This window comes from Fundulus heteroclitus, chromosome 12 (genome assembly GCF_011125445.2).
Source record: "Fundulus heteroclitus isolate FHET01 chromosome 12, MU-UCD_Fhet_4.1, whole genome shotgun sequence".
NCBI classification, from domain to species: Eukaryota; Metazoa; Chordata; class Actinopteri; order Cyprinodontiformes; family Fundulidae; genus Fundulus; species Fundulus heteroclitus.
The window spans coordinates 11999379-12022967 of NC_046372.1; the positions used below are offsets into that span (position 1 = coordinate 11999379).

Genomic DNA, 23589 nt, shown 5'->3' on the forward strand with positions numbered 1-23589 from the left:
GACTTGCTGAAGGTCTTTGCGGACGCATCCATGAGGAAATCACATGGATCCTCTTTCCCTATTTGCAGAATGTTGTGTCAGCAGGCAGGACCGGGCCCACCTTTTAAAAACCTGTTAGTGGTCTAATGGCCCGGTCCGAGAAGCACGCACACACTGTTTGTGAAGGCCTTGCAAATACCACAGCATCAATATACAGGAGAACAAGGTTAGATGTTCAAAGTAGGATCCACCAGGCACCTTTCAGCAAAACTAAAGTCTGCATTTGGATAGAAAATTACTCTTTTAGCCTCAATTTACAGCAAATGGAGACACAGACTCGTTTTCACTGATGAGTCAGATTTGAGATCACACCTTAAGCATTTTGTTTTGAATATTTCGACAAAGTCCACACAAATAGCCCGGCACTCGTATCTCCATAAAGATATTGATCTCTCTCACTCTGGCCTCCCCTGTAAGTCGATGTGTAAACACACGCATACCCACTCGCTCCATACTGATGCATTAGGACCTGCGGAGTCATAATTTACCCTGCATGCTCTGACCCACTCAGCACTATTTTCTCCAGGTTATCTGCGGTTCATGTCTCATAAACCATTACAAGAAAGGTGGTGATGTGTTTGTTATAATATAGGGATGTCTCTGTTCCCCCTTCTTTCTGGAAGTTAGTTTAGCTTCACTTCAGATCAGGTTTGAGAAGAAGAAGATGCTTTCCAGGAATCTGAGATGCTGTTTTGTGTTTGGTTTGATCGTCAGAAATTATTCTAACCAATTATTCTGACAAGCTAACACAAAATTACACAAATGTTATTAATTTTGGGCCTTTAATTATTGGTGTGAACACATTTTTTTTAGGGTTTGATTAATAATGCAGTAAATGACTTTAATGATCTTCAACAAGCAAGACTTGGATGTGCAGTGCACACAGAGTTAAAATGATAAACACAGGCTTTAATATACACATTAATTGGACCACGCTTGTTATCAGAAATGGTAGGGCTCATTTTAAGTGGTTGGTTTCCAGGCACAGGGCTGGCTCTTAAGCACGGACAATAAATTTTCCACAGGGCTGAGGTCAGGGCTGGTAGCTGCTGCGCCTGGCTGACCCGTTCCAAAACCGGTTTTGAGGCGTTAAAGACCCAGTTTTAACAAAGCTGTCAGTGAAGGTGAAGAATTTGCTCCTCCTTTATTATTCCACCCATTCTTTGCAAAACAGACCCACAGCATCATGCTTCCATTACCATGCTTGACAACGGGTACAGTGATTTTTAAAACATCAAGGTTAAGAGGGTCAAGCGTTGTCTCATCTGACTGTAGCGTTTCTCTCCAGAAGACATTTGGTTTGACCGTGTGGGTAGTAGCGCATTTCAGCTGAGCTCAAAGCGGTCTATTTGGTTACAGGGGCTTTGCTCTTGGACAGTATCCTCTCAGTCCACGTTGCTGTGAACTGAGAAGCCAGGCTTTAGACTTGGTGGTTTCTGGGTTTTTAATGAGCAACCAAATCAATTTCCTTCCACCTGAGAGGGAGAGTTTGGGTCAAATGTTTGAAAATGTAGCAAAAATTGGGATTCCAACTGGATAACGACCCCAAACGCATCTAAACCCGTCTCGGAATAGATAAAGCGACCTACAATTAGGCAAGCCAACTTTATTTATATAGCACTTTTCAGTAACAAGATGATTAAAAGTGCTGTTCTTTTGCTTTTTTGCCAAACTCAAACGCAATGTCTCTGTCATGAAACCAGCCGATTCAAAGGAGGTTTTCCTGTTCAGAAGCTTGCTGATGGCAAAGAAAAAGCATGGGATTAAACTGCAAATTGCTACCGAGTATTTGATCACGCACTGCTGGGTGTGTATGCATTTATTTACACTTGCATAACTAAAATACAGTCAAAATATTCCCATATTATAAATTGTATATTGTAAAAAGAAAAACTGATCACTCTCACAGAACTGGAGGGTCTCATGATGACAGGCTGCTACATCCGAGCTTCACAGCAGAGATTTGTCGCAGATCCCTCCTCCCAGAGGCATTTAGACTCTATGTAACCATCACTGCTCCCAACAGATCAAATAAGTTTTGTACATCCCTGCTATCATTTGCGCAGGTCCAGCTTGATGTTAATGTCCGCACAAATATACAAGTACATGTATTTGTACTGTTTTGAAACGGTTATTCACTTTATACAATTCATACAGTCTGTCTGTTTTTTCTAACCGTGCATATTTGACCTGACTGTGCATTTATTGCTTGACTTTATGTATATCTGTGTTTCTCTCCTGTCACTTTGCTGTTGATATATCTGAATTTCCCCCTTGAGAGATAGTGGAGAACCGTCCTTTTTTTTATTCTATTCTAATTAAAAGCTAACAAAAGCAACTCCTGCTGCTCCTCCAGAGCTCCCATAGGCCTCTGGAGTGCTTGTCTGATTAATGCCCTGGTTGAGGTAAAGTGGACCAATTGACCTAACCCCGCTTTAGCCTCCTGTGCTGGTTGTTCACCAATGTCCTCTAATGAACTGAGTAAAGGGAAGTAAATACAAATGCCTGACATAATTTGGCATACTTTATTTTGCAAACCATCTAGAATTGTCTTTATAATTTGTAAAAACAGAAAAAAAAGAAAATGCATTGCTTTGTTACTCTTTCCATCATTTTCTTTGGCGCTTTGGGTTTTAACTTAATATAATATGATACAGTTTAAAGGACATTAATCCTTTGAAGGCACCGTGGATAGACTTTCTGTGGGGTTTTGGTAAATCCCCCAAAAGAATAGGACATGTTGCTAAAGAGACTGCTGACTGGGTGGAGACAGAAGTTACAAAAAGATAAATTCAGGAGATTGCAGAGCGGGAGGGAGGGAAAAGAGTGGTGGAAAAGCAGATGTGGAGGAGGTTGACATCAGGGGGAGGAGGTTTCACTCTCCAAAGCACCTCTCAGCTTCTCAGGACCTCCCTGCCTGGACGCTGCTAAGTGAGCTTTTATAAATGCACTTCGGACTGGAGAAGCAGCTCTGAGCTCCTGCTCAGCTGTGAACTGAGCTGCTGAATCTGGAGGATTACTGACCGGCGTGCAGCTGCAGACGCAGATGGATTGCCTGGATTGTTTAGATGATAAGTTTGTGAGTCTGATCGGTTTGTTTGGTTGTTTGGACAAAAAGCATCGGGGATTTGTTCAGAGCGGACGCGGCAACACCAGGAAATGAGCTTCTCAGTTTGTAGAAGGTTTCTGTTTCAGATGGGAGATCTTCTGAATTGCTCCTGTGGTTTAGGTCCTTAGTGGGATCATTTATTCAGGATTGTGTATGTTGCTTTGCTGTTTATGGCATGTTCTGGTTTTCAAAAGATCTCTAATGGGAGTAAAAGCATGAAAAACGGACGCTGACACTTTGTTGCTGTTTTCGCTTTTCCTTATTGATATTTCTGTCCTTTGAAAGGGCGTTTGTTTGTGTTAACGATGACGCGAGGACTGATAGTATCTGTTTGGATTGAGAGGCTGGGCTGTAACTTGTGCAGAAGTAACTTAGGAAAGTGATTCTGAACGCCTCCTTTAGGTTAGTCTGATAGATGGCTTGTCACACAAACTCCGTTTTCCCTGGTGGGCTCACAGAGGGAGGTTTGCCATATATGTCGGCTTCCGAATATTTTCCGTGTCAACATCAGTGTTGACATTAGAGCAGCCTTCGTCCGGCCTTTCTGGCCTCTTCCTCACGCAGCACGTCTCCCAGGTCTGGGAATAAACCTCCAGCCTGTAGGTTAAACACATCTGTTTTGGACTGGTTTGGTTTGGCTCGGTCCGGTTCTGGTCTCAGATCAGCTCTGTGGGGAAGCCAGACCTTTGTGTCCGGACTGGGCCCTGAGCGGGCTCCCTCTCCCCTCACACCATGGGGATCCATGGTATGGAGCTATTCGCCATCGGGGTGGTCGTCATCCTCTTCGTGGCGGTTCTCAAGCAGTTTGGCATCCTGGAGCCCATTTCCTCATTTGAAGGTAAGAGCAGACAGATACCTACAGTTGTTACACTACAATTTAACTAATGGACAAAAAAAACCCCCAGTAGAGCAATATAGGGCACTTTTAGCCGCAATAACCTCTTGTAAAACAACAAAAACCCTTGAATGAAAACTGTTAAAAAGAACATTTTTCGTTTAAAAACTGTAACAGAATAAGACGGCAGTAGCTAGGCTGGATGTGAACACTGCAAAAAGAGAACTAAAAATAAGTAATATTTTCTTGAAATAAATGTATTTGCCCTTGATTTGTGCAGGTAAATAAGATTATTTGCCAATGGAATGAGTATTTTTACCCCTAAAATAAGATAATTAGACATCCTGCACTTGAAATAAGATAATGGAGATGAATTGTTCCTATTTTAGGTGCAGAAATCTTATTCCATTGGCAAATAGTCTTATTTACCTGCACAAATCAAGGGCAAATACATTCATTTCAAGAAAATATTACTTATTTTTAGTTATATTTTTGCAGTGAAGCGGGATTGTGCAATATTTGCAGAAAAAGGAACATATTTAGATTATCGTGAAAATGTTCAATATTGGAAAATAATGGTGTCACACCCCAATTGGTTAATTATCCTAAAACACCTGCGTCTAAGTCAGTGGGCGACACAATCGTGGGGAAGACTGCTGGCTGGAAAGATGTCCAGCAGACAGTCACTGACCCCCCACTCCACAGCTGGTAAGCCACATAACGTTGCTAAAAAAGCTGCTGGTTCACATAGTGCTATGTCCAAGCATATTCGTAGAAGGTTGAGTGGATGTAAAAGGAAATGCTGCACCAGCAACAAGGGTAACCCCTGCCTTGACAGGATTCTTCACTGAAGAAGCTTCACAGGGAGTGGACTTAAGTTGGAGTCACACCAAGAGCCACTGCGCTCAGACAAATCTAAGATTGAACCAGAGATAATGTCAGACCTGGGCTAAGATGAAAAAATAACTGGACTGTTGCTCAATGGTCCAAAGTCCTCTTTTGAGATGAAAGTAAATTCTCCCTTTCATTTGGAAATCCAGGTCCTAGATAGCGGTGTCCCTATACCAGCGTCAAGTACCTGTACAACCAACCCGATACTCTAAACTGATACCAATTTTGTGCTTAATTTCCCTCCTGGGCTCCATACCAGGTGGTGGTGCTAATACACCAAGAGGTTGTTTGCTGACCCTTTAAAAGAAAAGAAGGAGAGAATATAACTGAAGCTCTAATAGAATTCATCGTCCTTGATGATCAATCGTTCTCAGTGGTCAATGATATTGTTGTTTGTGATCTATAAGTACCAATTTATTAAGTACTCAGTATTGGTACTTGGAATCGGCAAGTATCTAAACTGAAGTACTCGTACTTGTACTCAGCCTGGAAAAAACTGGTATAGGGACACTCCTGGTCCCAGAGTCTGGAGGAAGAGTGGAGAGGCCCAGAATCCACGTTGCTTGAAGTCCACTGTGACGTTTCCACAGTCAGTGATGGTTTGGGGTGCCGTGTCATCTGCTGGTTCTGGTCCACTGGGTTTTCTGAGGTCCACAGTTAATGCAGCCATCTACCAGGACGTTCTAGAGCACTTCATGCTTCCCATTGCAGACAAGCTGTATGGAGATGATGGTTTCATTTACCAGCAGAACTTGACACCTGCCTGCACTGCCAATGGTACCAGAAGCTGGTTCCATGACTCTGGTGTTCTTCTGGTGTTCCAGCAGATTCTCCTGACCTGAATCCAGTAGAAAATCTCTGGGCTGTTGTCAAGAGGAAGATGAGACTGAAGGCAGCTATCAAAGCAATCTGGGCTTCCATTAAACCTATGCAGAACCACAGGCTGATCGGCTCTATGCCACGGCGCATTGATGCAGTAATTCATGCCAAATGCTTCCCAACTGGCATAAACATAATAACTGAAGTCAGACATTTCATTCATAAAATCCCTTCCCATTGATCTGATGTAATGTTCTAACTTTCTGTGACAGGGAATGTTGTGTTTTCATTCTCTGTCTGCCACAATAATCAAAAGAACAAAAAATAATGCCTTGAAATATATCACTCTGTGTTTAATTAATCTATATAACATATCTGGGTCACTTTCTGAAATGAGTGACAAAAGGCCAAAGCTATTTATACCCCTGGCAGATTTATGTTATGTAATTATTTATTTTTTTAGGATGTTTGGTTTTGTATTTTTGATTTTTGACCAATATGTTTATGGTATAATGTTTGTTTGCTGTCATGTTTTTAGGACATCTTCAGATGAATAAATTGGGGTCATCTAAAACAATCAAAAACATATTATTACTTCTAAATCTCATTTCTAAAACATCATATAAACCCTTAATATAACATAATTATCAATTACACAAATTAAAGAAATTAATGAAAGAACATTTCAATGTTATTTTCCCATGAAACGATACAAGGAGAAATTAATTTAAATCAAATTTTTACAATCTGCATCAATAAACCCTTTTCTATCAAATTAATGCGTAAGGGGGACATGTCATGCAAAATCCACTTTTTAGCCTTTAAATGCATTTTGTTGTGTTCTTGGAGTCTCTAGGAGTGCTGAAAATGTAAATTTTGCCTCTCCAGGTGCTGCGTAAATATCTTTATATTCTGTTTAGGTCATGTCTTTCAATCTATTCAGTTTCTTTATTCCCTATTTGAACAATCGCGTCGCAGATGATGATGCCCAAGCTACAAGTGGATAAGTCAAAATAGCAGTGTGTTTCCATCAATGATTTTTTTGCGCATTGGTTCAACAATCGGTTCAGTTCAGGTAATTTTTTTTTCATAAATTCATTGTGATATTTTTAGCTTGCAGCTGTTTTAGCCTGCAGGACAGGCAGAAAAGGTTAATGGGTTGTTGTGTGTTGTGCCTAATCTGGGATCCGTTGTGAAACCTGGAGCGTCCGCGCGCGTTCAGGACCGTAACTCAGAAGTCAGGTCCTCTGAATGATGTATTGCTCTTTGTTTTGAGTTTCAGACAGAGGGCCAATGAGTGAGAGTGCCCTGCTGTTAGTGTGCCAAGGCAATTACAGCCGGAAGGCTTCAGTTGGTACATTAGTGAGTCTCACATGGGCAGGCTTTATAAAGTCATAAATTCAACACAAATACCAGTAATGCTTTTTCATAATTTATAACTCCTCTCAATCTCCAATTGCTACAATAAGTCCCTCCTCCTCCTCTTGTGGTTGGGCATAAACCCGGGTTTAGCATTACTTCACATTAATTATACATGCGGTATTGAACAGGCTCTCTCTGAGGCCACCTAAATATGGAGCCTAGAGTACTCCTCCAGGACCCTGAAGGACACTGACCATCCATTCAGTAGCCTCCAAAATATCCCATCACCGTTCCTCCCCATCCTTTCAGCCTCTCAATCTTTCCTCATCATCTCCCAGAGAGAATCATTTACCAGCCAATCGCTTTAGTCTTGCTTAACTGGAAAAAACAGTGCAGTCACAGCGAAGGAAGGCAGCATCAACTCGGTCCTCATCTCAGCAGCGGATGGAGATGAATCTCACTTCCTGTCTGTCAGCCTGCTCTACAACAGCATCTTCTTTTCAGACTGTCTGTAATTTTCTGTTTGACCGTCTAACTTACATGAATGATTGATATTGTTTTACTGTTTGTCCCGAGACATTATGTCTGACCTAAAGTTGGCTCTCTGAGGACAACACTTGCTTAAGAAAGCCAGATTGTGGTCTGAAGGGGTTTGAACCTTGTGATATTACAACCACAAACTTTGTTTTATTGGTATTATTGTGACAGACTAACACAAAGTTGTGCATAATTGTGAAGCGGAAGGGCAAAAAAACATTACAACCCCTTTTACTCTGATAGACCAGAATAAAATCCAGGTCAGGCATGTAGAAGTAAGCGTATGTCTTAAGAGTCCACCTGTGTGTAACTAAACGTCAGGAGTTCTGCGAAGGCCTCAGAGATTTGCTAGACTACATTAGTAAACAACCAGCACCATGGAGGCCAACGGTGTTTAAACCAGGATTAGGTTATAAACCAAAGCTTTGAACATCACACAAGGTACCGTTCAATCCATGATACGAAGAGGCAAATCTTCAAACCTAACAAGACCCATCAAAAGAGACAAACTGCTCAGAGATTCATGATAACTCTGGAGGAGCTGCAGTGATCCACAGCTCAGGTGTAGGACTCTACAGACAATTTAAAGGGTAACTCACCCCCAAATCAACTATTTTCTGCTAATAAAATGTTAACATGGTTGTCTTATTGTACTGGCAACATATCCTGGTCAATATTTTTGAAAATATTGGTGCATATTTGTTGAGCTCCTGCTTTTGTGTCTAAAATAGTCAGTGTGGCACCTCCTAGGGTTAAACAGCGGTCTTGCATTGAATTTGCTACTGGATCAAAGTTTTTGTGATGTAATCTGCCGATGTCCAATATGGCAAGCACACTTAAGATTTAATGAGTAAGCTTTTAACTATCCGGAATTACCATTATAGATATCTATAACATAATTTTGACTAGTTGTAATGTCACTGTGACTTGTATGAATTTTGATTTAGGACTTAGCTAATGTCATTCTGACTGGTCAAAACTAAATTACAGATATCTGTGATGACAAATGATGCATGAATGGCAAAACTGAATCACAAATATCTGTAATTAGACTTTTGACTAGTCAAAATGTAATCACAGAAATTTTGAATAAGAGTTTTGACTTGGAAAAATTAGGTTGCAGATATCAGTAATTGATATCCAATCTAGCAATTAAATGTTAATCATCTTGCCATTGTTTCACATTTGTCTGGGGGGATTGTGCTTTTACATGGGGGTGAGTTACACTTTAATATAAACTGATGATTGTGCACTTCAGAAATCTGTTTTTTATGATGAATTGCAAGAAGATAGCCCGTTGGCTAGAAGGCATGTAGGCGCACAGCAAACATCTGGTCAGATCAGTTCAAAATGAAATTTCTGCCACACATGCAAAAATGGTATGTGCACTGCAAACAACAAGTAAGTGAAACATGGCAGTGACAACATCATGCCGTGGCGATGTCTGTCTTCAGCAGTTAGAGGTGTTTTGAAGATGGTCTGAGCTCAGAAAATCTTTTAAGAGGCTGCAGAAGCCTTGAGATGGGGCTGGAGATTCCACCTATTAGCAGCACAATAACTTTAAACATGTAGCCAGAGATGCAGTGGAAGGATTTAGATCAAATGTGTTGTATTGGCGCTGTGAAAGTCTGTTAAAACTATCCTGTGAGGTTAAGTGGAACTATCTGCAGCCTAAATCCATGTGAGAATCTGTGGCAAGTCTTTTAAATTGACACTTACAGATGCTCGCCATAAAGTCCGACTGAGTTTAACCTGTTTGGCAGGAGAATTTGTAGAGGCATACCCCCAAAAGTCTCATAGGGAAAATAGAAATACTTTGTATTTCTATTTGAAGGTCTTTACATTCAACTGTCCCTGAACAGATGTGCTGTATGGAGATGCCTGGGGCACCAAATAAATAAGTCAGATACTTTGCATGCAGTTAGTTTACATTATGAGCATCGGTCGTGTATTAGAGGCCCTGTGTCAAACAACTGACCAGAAAGTGTTTTCGATGAGTTCTATTTATTTGATCAGCACTTATTAAAAGGTCCTTATAGGTTGATTTGGTCTGTTGTTGATTCTGTGTTTAGCTTAGCATGTTGCTATTTTAAAGGGACACCAGAGAAAGTTTTCTTTAAAGACGAATAAGTGGCTTGCTGTTCCTCATTTAATTTTTGATCATCATATTTTAAGTAGTTATTTGAATGTTACGGGCTGTGGAGTGTTGCTACACAGCAGTGTGTAGCATTGTTGCATTGCAGTAAGAAGGTCCTGGGTTCAAATCCTGATCTGGGGCTTTCTCCAGATAGTTTGCATGGTCTCCCTGTGCATGCGTGGGGTTCTCTTCGGATACTGCAGTCCAAAAAGCATAACTGTTAGGTTAATTTGTCTCTCCAAAATGCCCTTAGGGGTGTGTGTGGGAATATGATTGCTCGAGATAGGCACCAGCTCAGCCCTGAATGGATTGATTAGAATTTTGCATGCATCAATTATGCAGAGCAGTGAGTAAAAGTTTTGTGACTTATAAAATGTGTAGTAGTTAAGAGAGCAGCTAAATATTAAATTCATGAACTTAACTTATATTTAATGTCATATTGTGCTGTCAATACTTTCAGGGGTTGATAGGTCAGAGTCCTTGTTGCTTTGACTCCTGCATATTGAATTGCTGTTGTGTCACTGACATCTATAAAAAAAACTCTCCATATGAAGGATTTTATCCTGTCTGAATCATAATATTGCTTTTTATATTATTTGTCTGTGCACAAAGTTGTTTTATAAAAATTTGCAGACTTCCTTGAGGACATTGTTTGGCATACGAAATTCAAGTTAGCAATTTTAAGATAAACTATTATACGAAAAATAGCTAAAGTACAGTGCTGTTTAAAAATCCCCACGCATATTTCTTTGGTTTTCCTTTTTAAGGTTTCATATTAAAGATAAACTGAGTAAATAGAAAACACAATTTTCAAATAATTTTATTTTTAAAGGGAAATAAGCTATCCAAACCAGTCTGGTCCACCTATTTATTAATCATGATTTTACGGTGATTAACCACATTTCCTGGAAAGCCGAGTTCAAGGTGCACTAGTTGTGATCACTTCCAAACCTGTAGAATTAAGAAATCACTTAAAATGAACCTGCCTGACTACATGAAGTAGGCCAAAAGATCTCAAAAGAAGCAAACGTCAAACTGCAATCTAAAGAAATTAAAGAACAGAGAAACAAACTCACTGACATCTTTTTTGAAGGGGTTACGAAAGTACGGTGTTTCCAAGGCTGAATAAAACAAAATGAATGTTTTGGATTGGCCTAGTCAAAGCCCAGGCTTATTTTGACCTCGGATGTGGTGTTGAAGCTCAAACGTCCCCTAATGAAGATGAATTAAACAATTCTGCAAAGAAGAGTGGATTTAACTTCCTTTAATGATGTTTAGGTCCACCAGTCAGACCAACAAAAAGTTAATTGCTTTAGGGGGACAAATACTTTTTCACAGAAGGCCAAGTTGGGTTGGATGGCACTCTCCTTACTAAATTAAATTATTTTTGTTCATGGTCGGACATTAAATGTTTAAGTGTAACAAAAAGCAAAAAAGGAAGAAATTTGGGAAGGGGTAAATACTTTTTCACAGGAATGTACATGACCAACCAGTTGATTGTGAGGTATACCAGGAAAAATGCTAGTTTTTCCACAACCCCTCATAAAAGCAAAAATGTCAGTTTTAAATAAATATGACCAATATTGCATCCTTTCTCATTTTGACATCTAAAACAGTCCTTCTGTTTGTCAATCACAGTGTTGTAAACTAAAAAAAAACATCTATTAGGTAATAAAGCAAGGGTGTGTTTCACTTAAGATTTATACCAATTACAACAATATTCACCCATTAAAATCTATTTTAATGATAAACTGCGATAATTATATCTCTTTCCTTCTGTCATACTTTCACTGTTTTTCTTTCAACATATCAGCGCTGAAAGCTGATGAAAATGTTGATAACTGAGCGACTGTCAAATTTCTTGTTAATATCTCATGATATATTATGCAGAAAGAGTTGCAGAAATCTTTGCAGATTCTACTTATGAAAAGGCATGGACTTCCAGTCAGTAAATAAAGGAGTAATGGCTGCTTCACCAGAAATCTGCAGTCTGATTTGCTAATGGACGCTTAAATTAATTAGACAATGTTATAGGGCAGGATGGTCTGTTTATTTTAAATCTTATTTTTTTAAATCTTATTTTAAGATACCAAACCTGACAGAGAAGCAATAATCTATTTGCATTTTTGTTATATTAATATGATGTTCTGCTACAGTAAAAGGAATGTACACTCTCTTTTGGTCAAGTGATATCTGACCTTGATCAAAAATTATCTAAATCTCATCTAGATTCCACACCTTTATACTCTTTTATTGTTCATTTTGGGCTTCCACATTTTGTATTTATTGGTATCAAATACATTTGATTAACGGATCAACACCAGTTGGACCGACTCTGTAAAAGCAGCTGCTCTGGAGCTGTGGAGTGTGTCATCATGATACCAAGCAGTAAAGACAACAGAAGCAATTTCTGCTTCCCCATTTCAGATCAATCAAGCTACAGTGATCGTTCACAATTTGAAAACATTTGGGCAAAACTTGCGGGCCGTCCCAGTAGTGGACGTTCCTCCAAATTCACCCCCAACACTTGCGAATCAAAAACAAACGCCACGTCTCAGCACAGCCAATGTTGGTCTTCATGACAATGCAATTAGAGAAAAACTTGTTTGGGAAAGTTACTGGGACAAAATCTTCTCTAAAAACAATAGGGGAACATGATTTAAGTTTGCAAAGTCGCATCTGAATGAACTCCATGACTGAAAAGATTTAAATAAAGATGTTTGGCCATAATTCAGTGCCATGTATGGAGAAAAAAAACTAAGCCATATCAGTACAGCCATAGTTGCAGAGCCCTCAGTAGTGCATTGAAGAACCACAAAGGTCTGCTGCCTCCCCTTTTGCTGGTCATCAGCTTGGTCACACAATGTTATGGGATGGCATCAAAATCAATTACCACCGTTTGTCACGAGTCGCCCAGTTTGCTTGTGTGGATCATTCTCGTGAAAAACCCCAACCTGATCCGAGAAGTGTCTAATGGGGTTGAGGGGCATCACACCACCTCCACAAAAAGCTGTTTGAAATCGGCCTCAGTGAGAATGTTTAATGAAGAACTTGTTTTTTCTTGTGCACAACCCACAGACTCCTCTCTGCTGCTCAACCCACAAATGCATTTCCCTTACAAACGAGGCATCAAGGGAAATAAACCGGCTTTCCGATGGTTTAACATTTATTGCCAAGAAGGACTGTTGCAGCAAAGCAAAGAAATTGTCCACACAGAAATTTTCAAATGTCTTTTGCTAACTTCTTTCTTCTTTCCTTTTACCATGACTTTACTTGATAAAATGGCAAATGAATCCATCAGGCCAGATTCTGTCATTGGGTAAAGGACACGATGTTCGGTTTTCTCATCTTTGGTTTGAGTTTTTAAATTTTTTGAGTCCTTTCCCTCAGTCAATCTTCGGTTTTTATGTGACTGTTTTACATCCCTGCATTTCTATTACGTTTTCCATGAACCCTGTGATTTTTTTTTTTTCTCTCTCTCTGTCTTCAGTCATTTATTTCTACTTTGGCTACTTTGTTGGTTCTAACCTCATTCTCCTGTTGCTACGCCACCTTTTGTTCCCTTTGGTTCAAGCCTGCCACCATGTCGAGTCTCTTCTGTTGTTTGCCTGTTTGCCTCAAACCCTGATCCTGTTTTGAATGGTGATGTAACTTGTACACTTTCTGTTTAGAAGGTTTTCATTTTAAACTCACCTAACACATGACACAGCCCCCCTGCTTTCCTTCTCCCTGTGTTTGGGTCCTTCAGAACCACCAAGCTAAACCGACTCTCTTTTTGTGTGTTAGTTGCCTAAATGCCTTCTCTCATTCCCTAGGCTCACAATGTTTAAAAACAATGTCAAGAAAAAGAGTTCCTGAGAAGGGTAATTTATCTATCTGTTTGTGTTGTTCAATCAGTTACCACTAGAGGGAGACAACAAGCAAAGTACGTTTCAGAACAAGTGTCAAAGGGCCTGTGGGAGCTCAGAGTCTTTCCCTATCACACGATTTTGAGTGTGACAGGACTCGAATGAGTTAACGAGACGTTAAATCTGTGCCACAGACCCCAAGAGAGACGAGGGAACAATTAGAAAGTGGATCACTGAGCTGAGTGGAATAATGAGATTCAGGACACCTGTTGACCTTTGTGGCTCTCCTCTCTGACTCCTTAAAGAAAAATGCTTTTCTTCTTACAACACAGTTAAGGACCTTTTGCTGGATTTCTCCTAAAGTTGTGGTATAAAGACACTGCGCGGAGTGTTTCTCTGGAGCTATCAATTATGAGCTGTGATACGGAGGGAGGATGCAGTAAGGGAAGGTTGAATTATTATGAATTCAATCAGCAGAAGATGCTATGTTGGATTTTTGAATGTGGCTACAGAAATATTTTTTAATGACTGGAGGAATCAGAAACTCGTTCAGACCTGCATCAAATGAAGCTGATGTTCAAGCCTTCAGTGGGTCTTAATAGATGTCGCAACATTTCTCACTCCTTTAGTGTACGTAGTTTTGAGTAATTTGATCCAGAAAACCGTCGTAAAAAAGTTGGATAACATCTTTCTCCTTGTTTTAGAAAAAAAAAAATCTTGACGAGCACAAGAGAGTCCTGAGGAAAAAAAAAGACACTGAATTAAATCGTCAGTGGGAGGGAGGGCGACATGGAGTAACAGAATGGCAGAAAAAGAGCGATAAGTGAGTGACAGTGTCAAAGACGTGCTAAGACAGAAGAGAGGAACAGGGGAAGGGAGATTTCAAGAAGTGGAGAAGTGGAAAAATTATTCAACGATGTAGAGGCACGATAAGTAGAGAGAAAAAAGGACTGAAGAAGGAAGAAAAATAGAAGAAGAGGGCAGGATGAGTGTGAGATGGGAGACGGAGGGACTCCAGACAGTCGGTATCGTCTGCTTGGTGATAATGTTCCTCAAGCTGATGCACCTGCTGGGTCTGATCGACATCACCGAGACCGGTGAGACAACATGGGGTAACCTTAGGGCAGAAAGGAGGGGGAAGCGCAGGGGAGAGAAAGCTAGAGAGATTGCTGTAATCCATAGAGATCTCATAGATAAAGCCAGGAGGTGGATCGGGAAACACTGTGAGAGGCGTCCTTGTATGTCCAGTGGAAATTAGATTTAAATTAAAAGAGATACTAGAGGTAAAACAAGTTGTTTTAGTTTCATATCTGATTATCCTTTATAAGCACTTATTTTAAGTCTGTATAATTTAACTATTATTATTAAATATAATTAGTAAAAGCTACAGTTCTCTACCAATGTTTATTGCTTCTGAAGCTGAAGAAATGTTTTTACAGTCTGGAAAACAAACAGCTATAAGAACAGAAGAGGTTCTGAAGTGTAACAAAAGGATGGTAGTACTCCCTAATAAAGCTCATATTGTTCTGGAAAGTACCTGCTATTCATTTTAAATATTCCATAAGTGTAGTGGGAAGTTCAAAAATGAAAGTTTTGGAAATTATCCAGTAAATTGAAAGTACAAGGTTAGATCCAGGAGAGTGCCTGATAAGCTCATAGAAAGTACCCGGTAAGTCGTAGGTGTGCAAAGTATCTGGCAAGTCCTGAAAGTGCATGATAAGTTTTAGGAAAGGTCAATTTAAGTTCCAGGAAAGTACCTGATAGACTCCTACAAGTACACCACAAAGTCCCCAGATAGTTCATTGAAAGTATATTGTAATATTCATAAAAGTACCTGGTATATTCCAATAAGTTACCTGCTTACCTTAATGAAAGTTCCAGCAAAATAACCTATAGATTCTAGAAGGAACCTGGGAGGTTCCAGGAAAGTACCTGGTGGGGTCTAGACATAACCTAGTAAGTTCCTGGAGAGTAGCTGATGGGTTCTAGAGAGTACCTGGTAGGTTCCTGGAGAATCCTTCCAAAGAAGTAAAAAAAAAACAACTGGACTTTTTTTCCGAAGTTTGAAGACATTTCGCTCCCTATCCAGAAAGCTTTCTCAATTCAAAATGTCTGGAGTAGTGTGGAGTAGCAAGCTTTATAGTACTGCTCAACAAAGGCCTTGTAATGGCTTAGATAACATGAGAATTGAACTGAAACTGGTCCACGCCTCTGGCTTGCTTTGCTTGGTTGTTGTTGTTGTTGTTGTTGTTGTCGAGGTCGTTCCTGGAGAAGACCTGGTGGGTTCTGTAGAGTACCTGGTGGGGTCTAGAGAGCACCTGGTAAGTTCCTGAAGAGTAGTTGATGGGGTCTAGAAGGTACCTGGTAAGTTCTTGGAGAGTAGCTGATGGGTTTTAGAGATAACCTGGTAGGTTCTTGGAGAGTAGCTGATGGGTTCTGGAGGGCACCTGGTAGGTTTCTGGAGAAGACCTAGTGGGTTCTGGAGTGTACCTGGTGGGGTCTAGAGAGTCCCTGGTAAGTTCCTGAAGAGTAGTTGATGGGGTCTAGAAGGTACCTGGTAAGTTCTTGGAGAGTAGCTGATGGGTTCAAGAGAGCACCTGGTAGGTTTCTAGAGAAGACCTGGTGGGTTATGTAGAGTACCTGATTGGTTCTAGAGAGCACTTGGTAAGTTCCTGAAGAGTAGCTGATGGGGTCTAGAAGGTACCTGGTAAGTTCCTGAAGAGTAGCTGATGGGTTCTGGAGAGCACCTGGTAGGTTTCTGGAGAAGACCTAGTGGGTTCTGGAGAGTACCTGGTGGGGTCTAGAGAGTCCCTGGTAAGTTCCTGAAGAGTAGCTGATGGGTTCTAGAGAGCACCTGGTAGGTTCTTGGAGAGTAGCTGATGGGTTCTGGAGAGCACCTGGTAGGTTTCTGGAGAAGACCCAGTGGCGTTCTGGAGAGTACCTGGTGGGGTCTAGAGAGTACCTGGTAAGTTCCTGAAGCGTAGCTGATGGGGTCTAGAAGGTACCTGGTAAGTTCCTGAAGAGTAGCTGATGGGTTCAAGAGAGCACCTGGTAGGTTTCTGGAGAAGACCTAGTGGGTTCTGGAGAGTACCTGGTGGGGTCTAGAGAGTACCTGGTAAGTTCCTGAAGCGTAGCTGATGGGGTCTAGAAGGTACCTGGTAAGTTCCTGAAGAGTAGCTGATGGGTTCAAGAGAGCACCTGGTAGGTTTCTGGAGAAGACCTAGTGGGTTCTGGAGAGTACCTGGTGGGGTCTAGAGAGTACCTGCTAAGTTCCTGAAGAGTAGCTGATGGGTTCTAGAGAGCACCTGGTAGGTTCCTAGAAAAGACCTGGTGGGTTCTCGAGTGTACCTGGTGAAGAGCAGCTGGTGGGGTCTAGACAGAACCTTTGGATGTTTTGGAAAGTAGTTCAGGGAAAGTTGTGGAAAATAACAGGAAATTCTAGGGAAGTATCTGTATCATATAGAGCTACCAACATAATTAACCTATTTTTTGACAATCCCGTATTTTTAACCTTGATGACTTGTTTACCTTTTGAACACGAGGGGGTCAATTTGGATGTTGCTCTTTCTGATTCTTTAGAAATTAAATTTAAAAAATTACACAAATGTTTTACCATCTGGGAAATATTTTACGTTCTTCTAATAAAAGACCTGATCCCACTGGCCACTAAAGTCTACACCAATAATGGATTGCTTCTTAGCCATAGCCTTAGCCTCCAAGTATGACACTAACAGAGCACTTATTGATGTTACCGAGACATGAATCAAGAATGATTTAGATTAACTTTTTAAATAAAACATTTAATAAAATAAAGTCTCGTTCAGACTTGGATAACAAATAACGAGGAAATAATGTAAGCTATTTTTTCGTGGTCTACCGGTCCGTGACCCGGGGTTTTGGGACCACTGCTATATGCCATGCTTAACAATGAGCACCAGGTGGTGGTCAACATGCTTTACCCTACCTGGGATGTTTGTTGATAAAAAATACCTAGTCTTGGTTTCACCTAAGCAGGACACATGGTTCCAGTCAGGGGTGCAGTAGAGTTTAGCCAACTAAACATATTTACTTTTAGGGGGGCTTTTTCTGGACTCCTAAACGACCGTTTGGCACATAGACCGCCTCTAAAGGCTGTTTTGGAGACTTATGGACTCCAAGATGCCCCTCTGTGTATCTATTCCCTCCTTGGATTGGAGATAGGCACCTGCACACCCCTCTAACCCACCCCTGCGAGAACAAGTGGGAGTAGACAATCGATAGATGGATGTTTGGAACGCCAATCAGTCGGACGTTGAAGAATTTGCATTAAGGTGGCTTTTTATTCCTAATTGATTGTTTTTTTCCACAGAATCAATGTACTCAAACTGTAAGTTGGATTCTCGGTGTATTATGATGCTGCTACAATAAAATACACATTTATTTCATTGCTTTTAATACATCTTAATCATGGGTAGCAATAATAATAGAAGGTGCAGTATAAGTCAAGATCATTTTCTGATAATAGACCTCCCCACGTCATGGAAAAATACAGTTTAGATTAAAAAGGATCCAGAATTTCAGATTAAGCAACTTCAAAGATAATGACCTCAAATAATCAAACAAGGTTTTTTTTTTCATTGAACTAAATGAACCCAAAAGGAATGAACTGATGTGACGTAAAATCAGACCGTCCCACCTTCGATTCTCGTACTGTTGGTTTTGGTTAATGTTTCACCGTGTGTAATATGCCACTGCTCTGCTGGGTGTTTGAACTGGAGATTTTCTCCTCTCCATTACACCTCTCAGGATCTGACCCGAATTGACCTTTTTTTTTTCTCTTCTTTTGTTTTTCTTTCCTTCCCCTTACTATCACTCTCTCCCACTGTTCTCCGTTTACTCTCTTTCAACCCATCTCGGTGTCAACACCAACTCCTCCTCTTCCTCCTCCTCTGTTCTGTTTGTCTAAAGATGGTGAGTATGGAGCAGCAGAAACCCGGCTTACCTGGAGAAAACTTCCCTGCTTTTTGTTTTCCCCAAGTTATGGCGTGTTTTCTCTGAGCATGTTTGAACTGCCGGCCAGTAAAGCTGCACTTTTGAATTTGCCCGTACGTAATTTGAGTTTGAAAAGGCTTCAGATTTAGACGGGAAAAATAAAATTTACTGACATAGCAGTGCCTCCTCCTCGTCCTTCTTTCCACCTTTTGGTCAGATGGTTGCCTCTTCTTCGCCCTGAACTTGCACGTTTTCCCTTCCTCCCTCCCTGTTAAACACGTGAAACCCACCCTCACCCTCGATTGTTTGCCTGCGTTCTCTCACTCGATGTCTGTCCCATCCTCCCTCTTTCTCTCTTCATCTTTTCCTCTCTGCGTCGCCTCTCCTCTCCTTCCTCCTGTCTGTCTACCCGTCCCTGTCCTCCATCCATCTCTTGCTCCCGCAGACAGCAGCGAGAGCGACCTGGAGCTGTCGACGGTGCGTCACCAACCCGAGGGGCTGGACCAGCTGCAGGCCCAGACCAAGTTCACCAGGAAGGAGCTTCAGTCGCTCTACCGGGGCTTCAAGAACGTACGTCAAGCTGCAGCGGGGATGCTCTCTGTTGCTTCGACTGCGATGCTTTTAATAGCGCCATTAATTGTTTTTAATGTCTCCTCCCCCACCTACATCTGCAGGAGTGTCCCAGTGGACTGGTTGATGAGGAGACGTTCAAGTCCATCTATTCTCAGTTCTTTCCCCAAGGAGGTTAGAGACTAAAACCATCGCTCCTTTTCTTGTCCTTTAAGGGACCGTAAGTAAAACTATGTGTGCAGTTCAAGGTCTTCAGTTATCGGCGTTCATACACGTACGTTTTTATAAAAATATAAAAACAAAGGTCATTTATTACGCTACAACCATAAATCTCAATGTGTGTTAAACTTTCATCTGATAGACCAACACAAAGGAGAACGCAACTGATAACTGAAAGGTTACTTTTGTTTATAAATCTAGCTACAAAGGAAAATCTGAAATTACAGCATGCATTTATATTCAGCCCCCTTTTTACTGTGATGCCCCTAAATAAAAAGCTGTGCAGCCAGTTGCCTTCAGAAGTCCCTGAATCAGTACATAGAGTCCATCTGTGTGTAATTTAATGTCAGTACAAATCCAGCTGTTCTGTGAAAGGCCACAGAGGCTTGTTAGAGACGATTAGTGAAGACCAAGGAACAAAGCAGATAGGTCAGGGGGGACATTGAAGAAAAGGCAAAAGCAGGTTATAGGTTCTAAAACAACATTCTGGCCTCTGAACATCTCTCTGGCCTTTTTTTTTATTCCATCATCTGAAAGTAATAAGAATGGTTCTAAATCTACCGAGATACAGCTACACGCATAAATTACCAGACAAAGCAAAGAGAGCATGAATTAGAGAAGCAGCCAAGCGCCACATGGTCGCTCTGGAGGAGCTGCAGAGATCTACAGATCGGGTGAGGGGGGTAGTTAACACAACAACTATTTGTCATGCATACACAAATCCAGCGATTATAGAAGAGAGTCGATGCTACCGAAAGAATTATAAGTCCAATGCAAATCCTAATAATCCCGCAGAATCCAACAAATATGTCCAAAAGTGCTTCAAACTCATCCCACCCTAAAGACCGTCTCCCTTTGTAGCTTTTATAGCGTCTTTCTTTCCTGGATGTCTTTGTCCCACGCTGTCGGGAAAAGCAGCGGACCAAATCAATGACTGTTCCTCTCCACAGATGCGACCACCTACGCTCACTTCCTCTTCAATGCCTTCGACATTGACAGGAACGGTTCGATCCGGTTCGAGGACTTCGTCATCGGCCTTTCGGTTCTCCTCAGAGGTTCGGTCACAGAGAAGCTCAACTGGGCCTTCAACCTCTACGACATCAATAAGGACGGTTACATCACCAAAGAGGTGAGTGTGGGTTACAGGAAACGTTTTTTATCGTAAAACATTTAAAGAAAGCAGGTACAATAACTGATGTTTTCTTTTATTACGTTTTCTGATGTTGTTTTTTTTATACTTACCGTTGTTTTTGGTTTCTTGAGTTAATGATTAAAGCACATTGAGTTCATTGTATTTATTGAACTTATTGAATCGTACTGATTAATGGGTTACTCTACATTACATACGTCATTGGCACAATCCACAACATGGCACAATGCAGTCCCTCTCTGACAGCCAATTTTTTTGAGAATTTACTTTAAGCAAAGAAAAAAATAAATATATGTATTGTGTTTCTTTCTGAAATTAGCCCCTCATTTCAGAAAGAGAAACTCATATTTTACTGATTTATCACACTGTAAGATATTTCAGGTATTTATTTCTTGTCATTTTAAAGATCATGGTTCACAGATAATGAAAACTTTAAAATTTGGTGTCTCAGAAAATCAAAGGTATTGGGAAACGTTACAGCATATTCATAGAAAGTTGAGTGGAGGGAAAAAGTCTGGTAGGGTTAGGGAAAAGGTGCACCAGCAACAAGGATATGTGCAGCCTAGACAGGAACCTCTACCAAAATCCATTCAAAGATTTGTAATCATACCAATTGCTATGACTGCTATCATTGCTTTTATCACTGTTTAATGTTTTATTTGTCCTTGCTTTCCTCTTCTTTTCCCCCCTGTGCCATTTCTGGGGGTTTTCCTCTGTGTCCTTGTTGTTTCTTTCTTTTCTAATGATCATGGGCAGGTACAGCATGCTGTGCATTTGATTTAATGAAGTCCTCTGTGCAACAAGGGAGAAAAGTTATCTCCTTTTTTGGAGTAAATTTGCCACTGACACTATAAGGCAACCAGATCCACAATTCAAATTGTCTTAGCTGCCAGAAAAAGACAGACAAATGGTTAAGTATGATTTATAAAATAGACATTATATAGACATTTTATTTTAATCAAATTGTGTATTACTTTCTGAAGACTTTGCATTGCACACTATTTCCATTTGTTTTGGTCCTGAACCTCATTTGTGAACCTCTGCTGTCTTCGTCCTGCCACTCCTCCCATGCTCTGTGTTAATTGGGCTTTGAGCAACACACCTGTGAACCTGCTGCTCCACTGCAACCTGACGCCTCTGCAGTAAACAGCAGCTCTTGACATCGCCACATAGATCCCAGCCTGCTCCTGCAGACGATTTCTGTCTTTCTTAATAAACCTTTTAAACGCAACACCGTATCGAGTTTGAATTTTGGGTCTCGTGTCTGATCCTGCGTAACAAGTTGAGCCATTTATTTCTAATGGAAAGGATTACAATCTCTCTAAGCCACCTCCTGCTGATAGACGACATTTATGTGTGTTGCAAAACCAGTTTTCATTTCAGTAGACTACAAACAGTATAGATAATTACTTGAAATCATTGTTGTCAAAGCAGGTACTAAATGCCTCCCTGGCGGCTACAAATTGCAGCATGGTCTATATGAATTTTTATTAATAATTCTTTTTTTTATACAGGTTAGTCTCTTGACAATCAGTGTCTCATTTACAAGGGAGACCTGTTTAAACACATAAAATTACAATTTACGACAGGAATTACAAATTTAAAAGTGTCCCAACATATGGTTTAAATTTCCTGACAAAAGTAAAATATGTACAAATGACTAAATAAAACAAGATAAATTTCCTATAGACTCTGTCTCCAGTCCTTTTAATAAAAATCTGAATTCTCTAAGTGTAACCAGACTGGACAGCTTCAGGTCCTTCAGAAGTGGGCTGCAGCTGGAGGGGCCTAAGAAGGAGAAGGACTTTTTCCCCCAGCTCTGAATTAAACTTAGTCCTGAGAGCAGAGAAAGCGATTGGTTTGTTTTGTGTCTAAAGTAATGAGAGAAGTATAATGACACCGTATGGAGAATAGATTTATAAATGAATAAATAGCAGAGCAAGCGTCTGTGCTCCGTGATACACGGCGTCTAGCATACGGAGCTGACAGAGGCGTTCATATAGACAATATCTCCATGTTGTAAACCATCAACCAACCAGTAGCAGACCGCTGCGTTTGGTTGAGCTTCTCTTAGAACAAATGTAAGTATTTTATTGTTGTTAAAGACCTTCTTAAAACATGAAGGTTTTTAGATAATCCAGTTTATACGGTATTATTCCAAGTCAAAGCAAAGATTTGAAGGTAAAGCATGTTCATTGACACACAAGGGCACTGTTCTGCTCAGAGTGTTATGAGTTAGACTTAAAATAGTAGTTACATGTTGTCTCTGTCTTTACTCCTCAGGAGATGCTAGCGATTATGAAGTCTATCTATGACATGATGGGGAGGTACACGTACCCCTGTGTACGAGATGACGCACCATCAGAGCATGTTGACAAGTTCTTCCAGGTTCTGGATGCGCACATTTGTGCTAATATAATGTATTCAAATGTTTCTGCTCTCCTTATCAAATGGTTCTGACATGTTTGTCCTCTATATTGTTTTCTTCTTCCAACAGAAAATGGACAAAAACAGGGATGGGGTGGTGACTATTGAAGAGTTCATCGAGACGTGCCAGAAGGTGACTCACCATCCCACACGAAGAGCAAAACCCAAATTACTCAATTAACACCCCTGGCACATTGATTTAAAGTGATTATCATTCAATCAGAGCAAACAAGACACAGGAGTCTCAATTTTAGAACATAATGTATTATTTACATTTAATTTAAAAATGCAATGTACATTTTTTTCATACATTTCCTAATATTCAGTGGAAAACATGCAGCATTGCTGACCAGCTTTTTGTGGGTTTCCACTGGTGTTTTTACTTTTTAAGTCTTTGGTGATGTCCTCCTTGCCATCACCCTAATCTGTAGCTCCATCCATAGATTCTCTATCAGTCTTGCTTTGAAACACCGATCAAATAATACAAAAATAGTAATAATCTGCCAGGAGCATGAGTAGTTTTGGGCAGAACTGTATGTAAATCAGTGTCAGTGACAACATAAAGTCAACCAGTAATGACGTAGTTCAGCAAAATCAATGGAAAATAAAGCTTTTTGTCACCAAAAACATAGTTTCCAGCTTCCTGCTGAATTATAGTGAACTCTCCTCCTCTTA

The 23589-nt window shown here is 40.5% G+C and overlaps 1 protein-coding gene across 8 annotated transcripts in view; it reads left to right on the plus strand.

Moving 5' to 3' along the window:
- Positions 1-23589, plus strand: part of kcnip3b (Kv channel interacting protein 3b, calsenilin) — an 85558-nt gene that overhangs the window by 58015 nt on the left and 3954 nt on the right. For 4 of the 8 annotated variants that reach the window (XM_036143939.1, XM_036143942.1, XM_036143943.1 and 1 more), the window contains 6 exons: positions 9067-9069; positions 18994-19118; positions 19223-19292; positions 20288-20466; positions 22771-22875; positions 22985-23047. In XM_036143939.1, coding sequence (XP_035999832.1) covers positions 9067-9069; positions 18994-19118; positions 19223-19292; positions 20288-20466; positions 22771-22875; positions 22985-23047 — 545 coding nt within the window. Of the gene's footprint in view, positions 1-2868; positions 3987-9066; positions 9070-12331; positions 14675-18524; positions 18528-18993; positions 19119-19222; positions 19293-20287; positions 20467-22770; positions 22876-22984; positions 23048-23589 lie in introns of those variants that run through there. The other 4 variants (XM_036143941.1, XM_036143940.1, XM_036143945.1 and 1 more) reach the window with 3 other exon arrangements.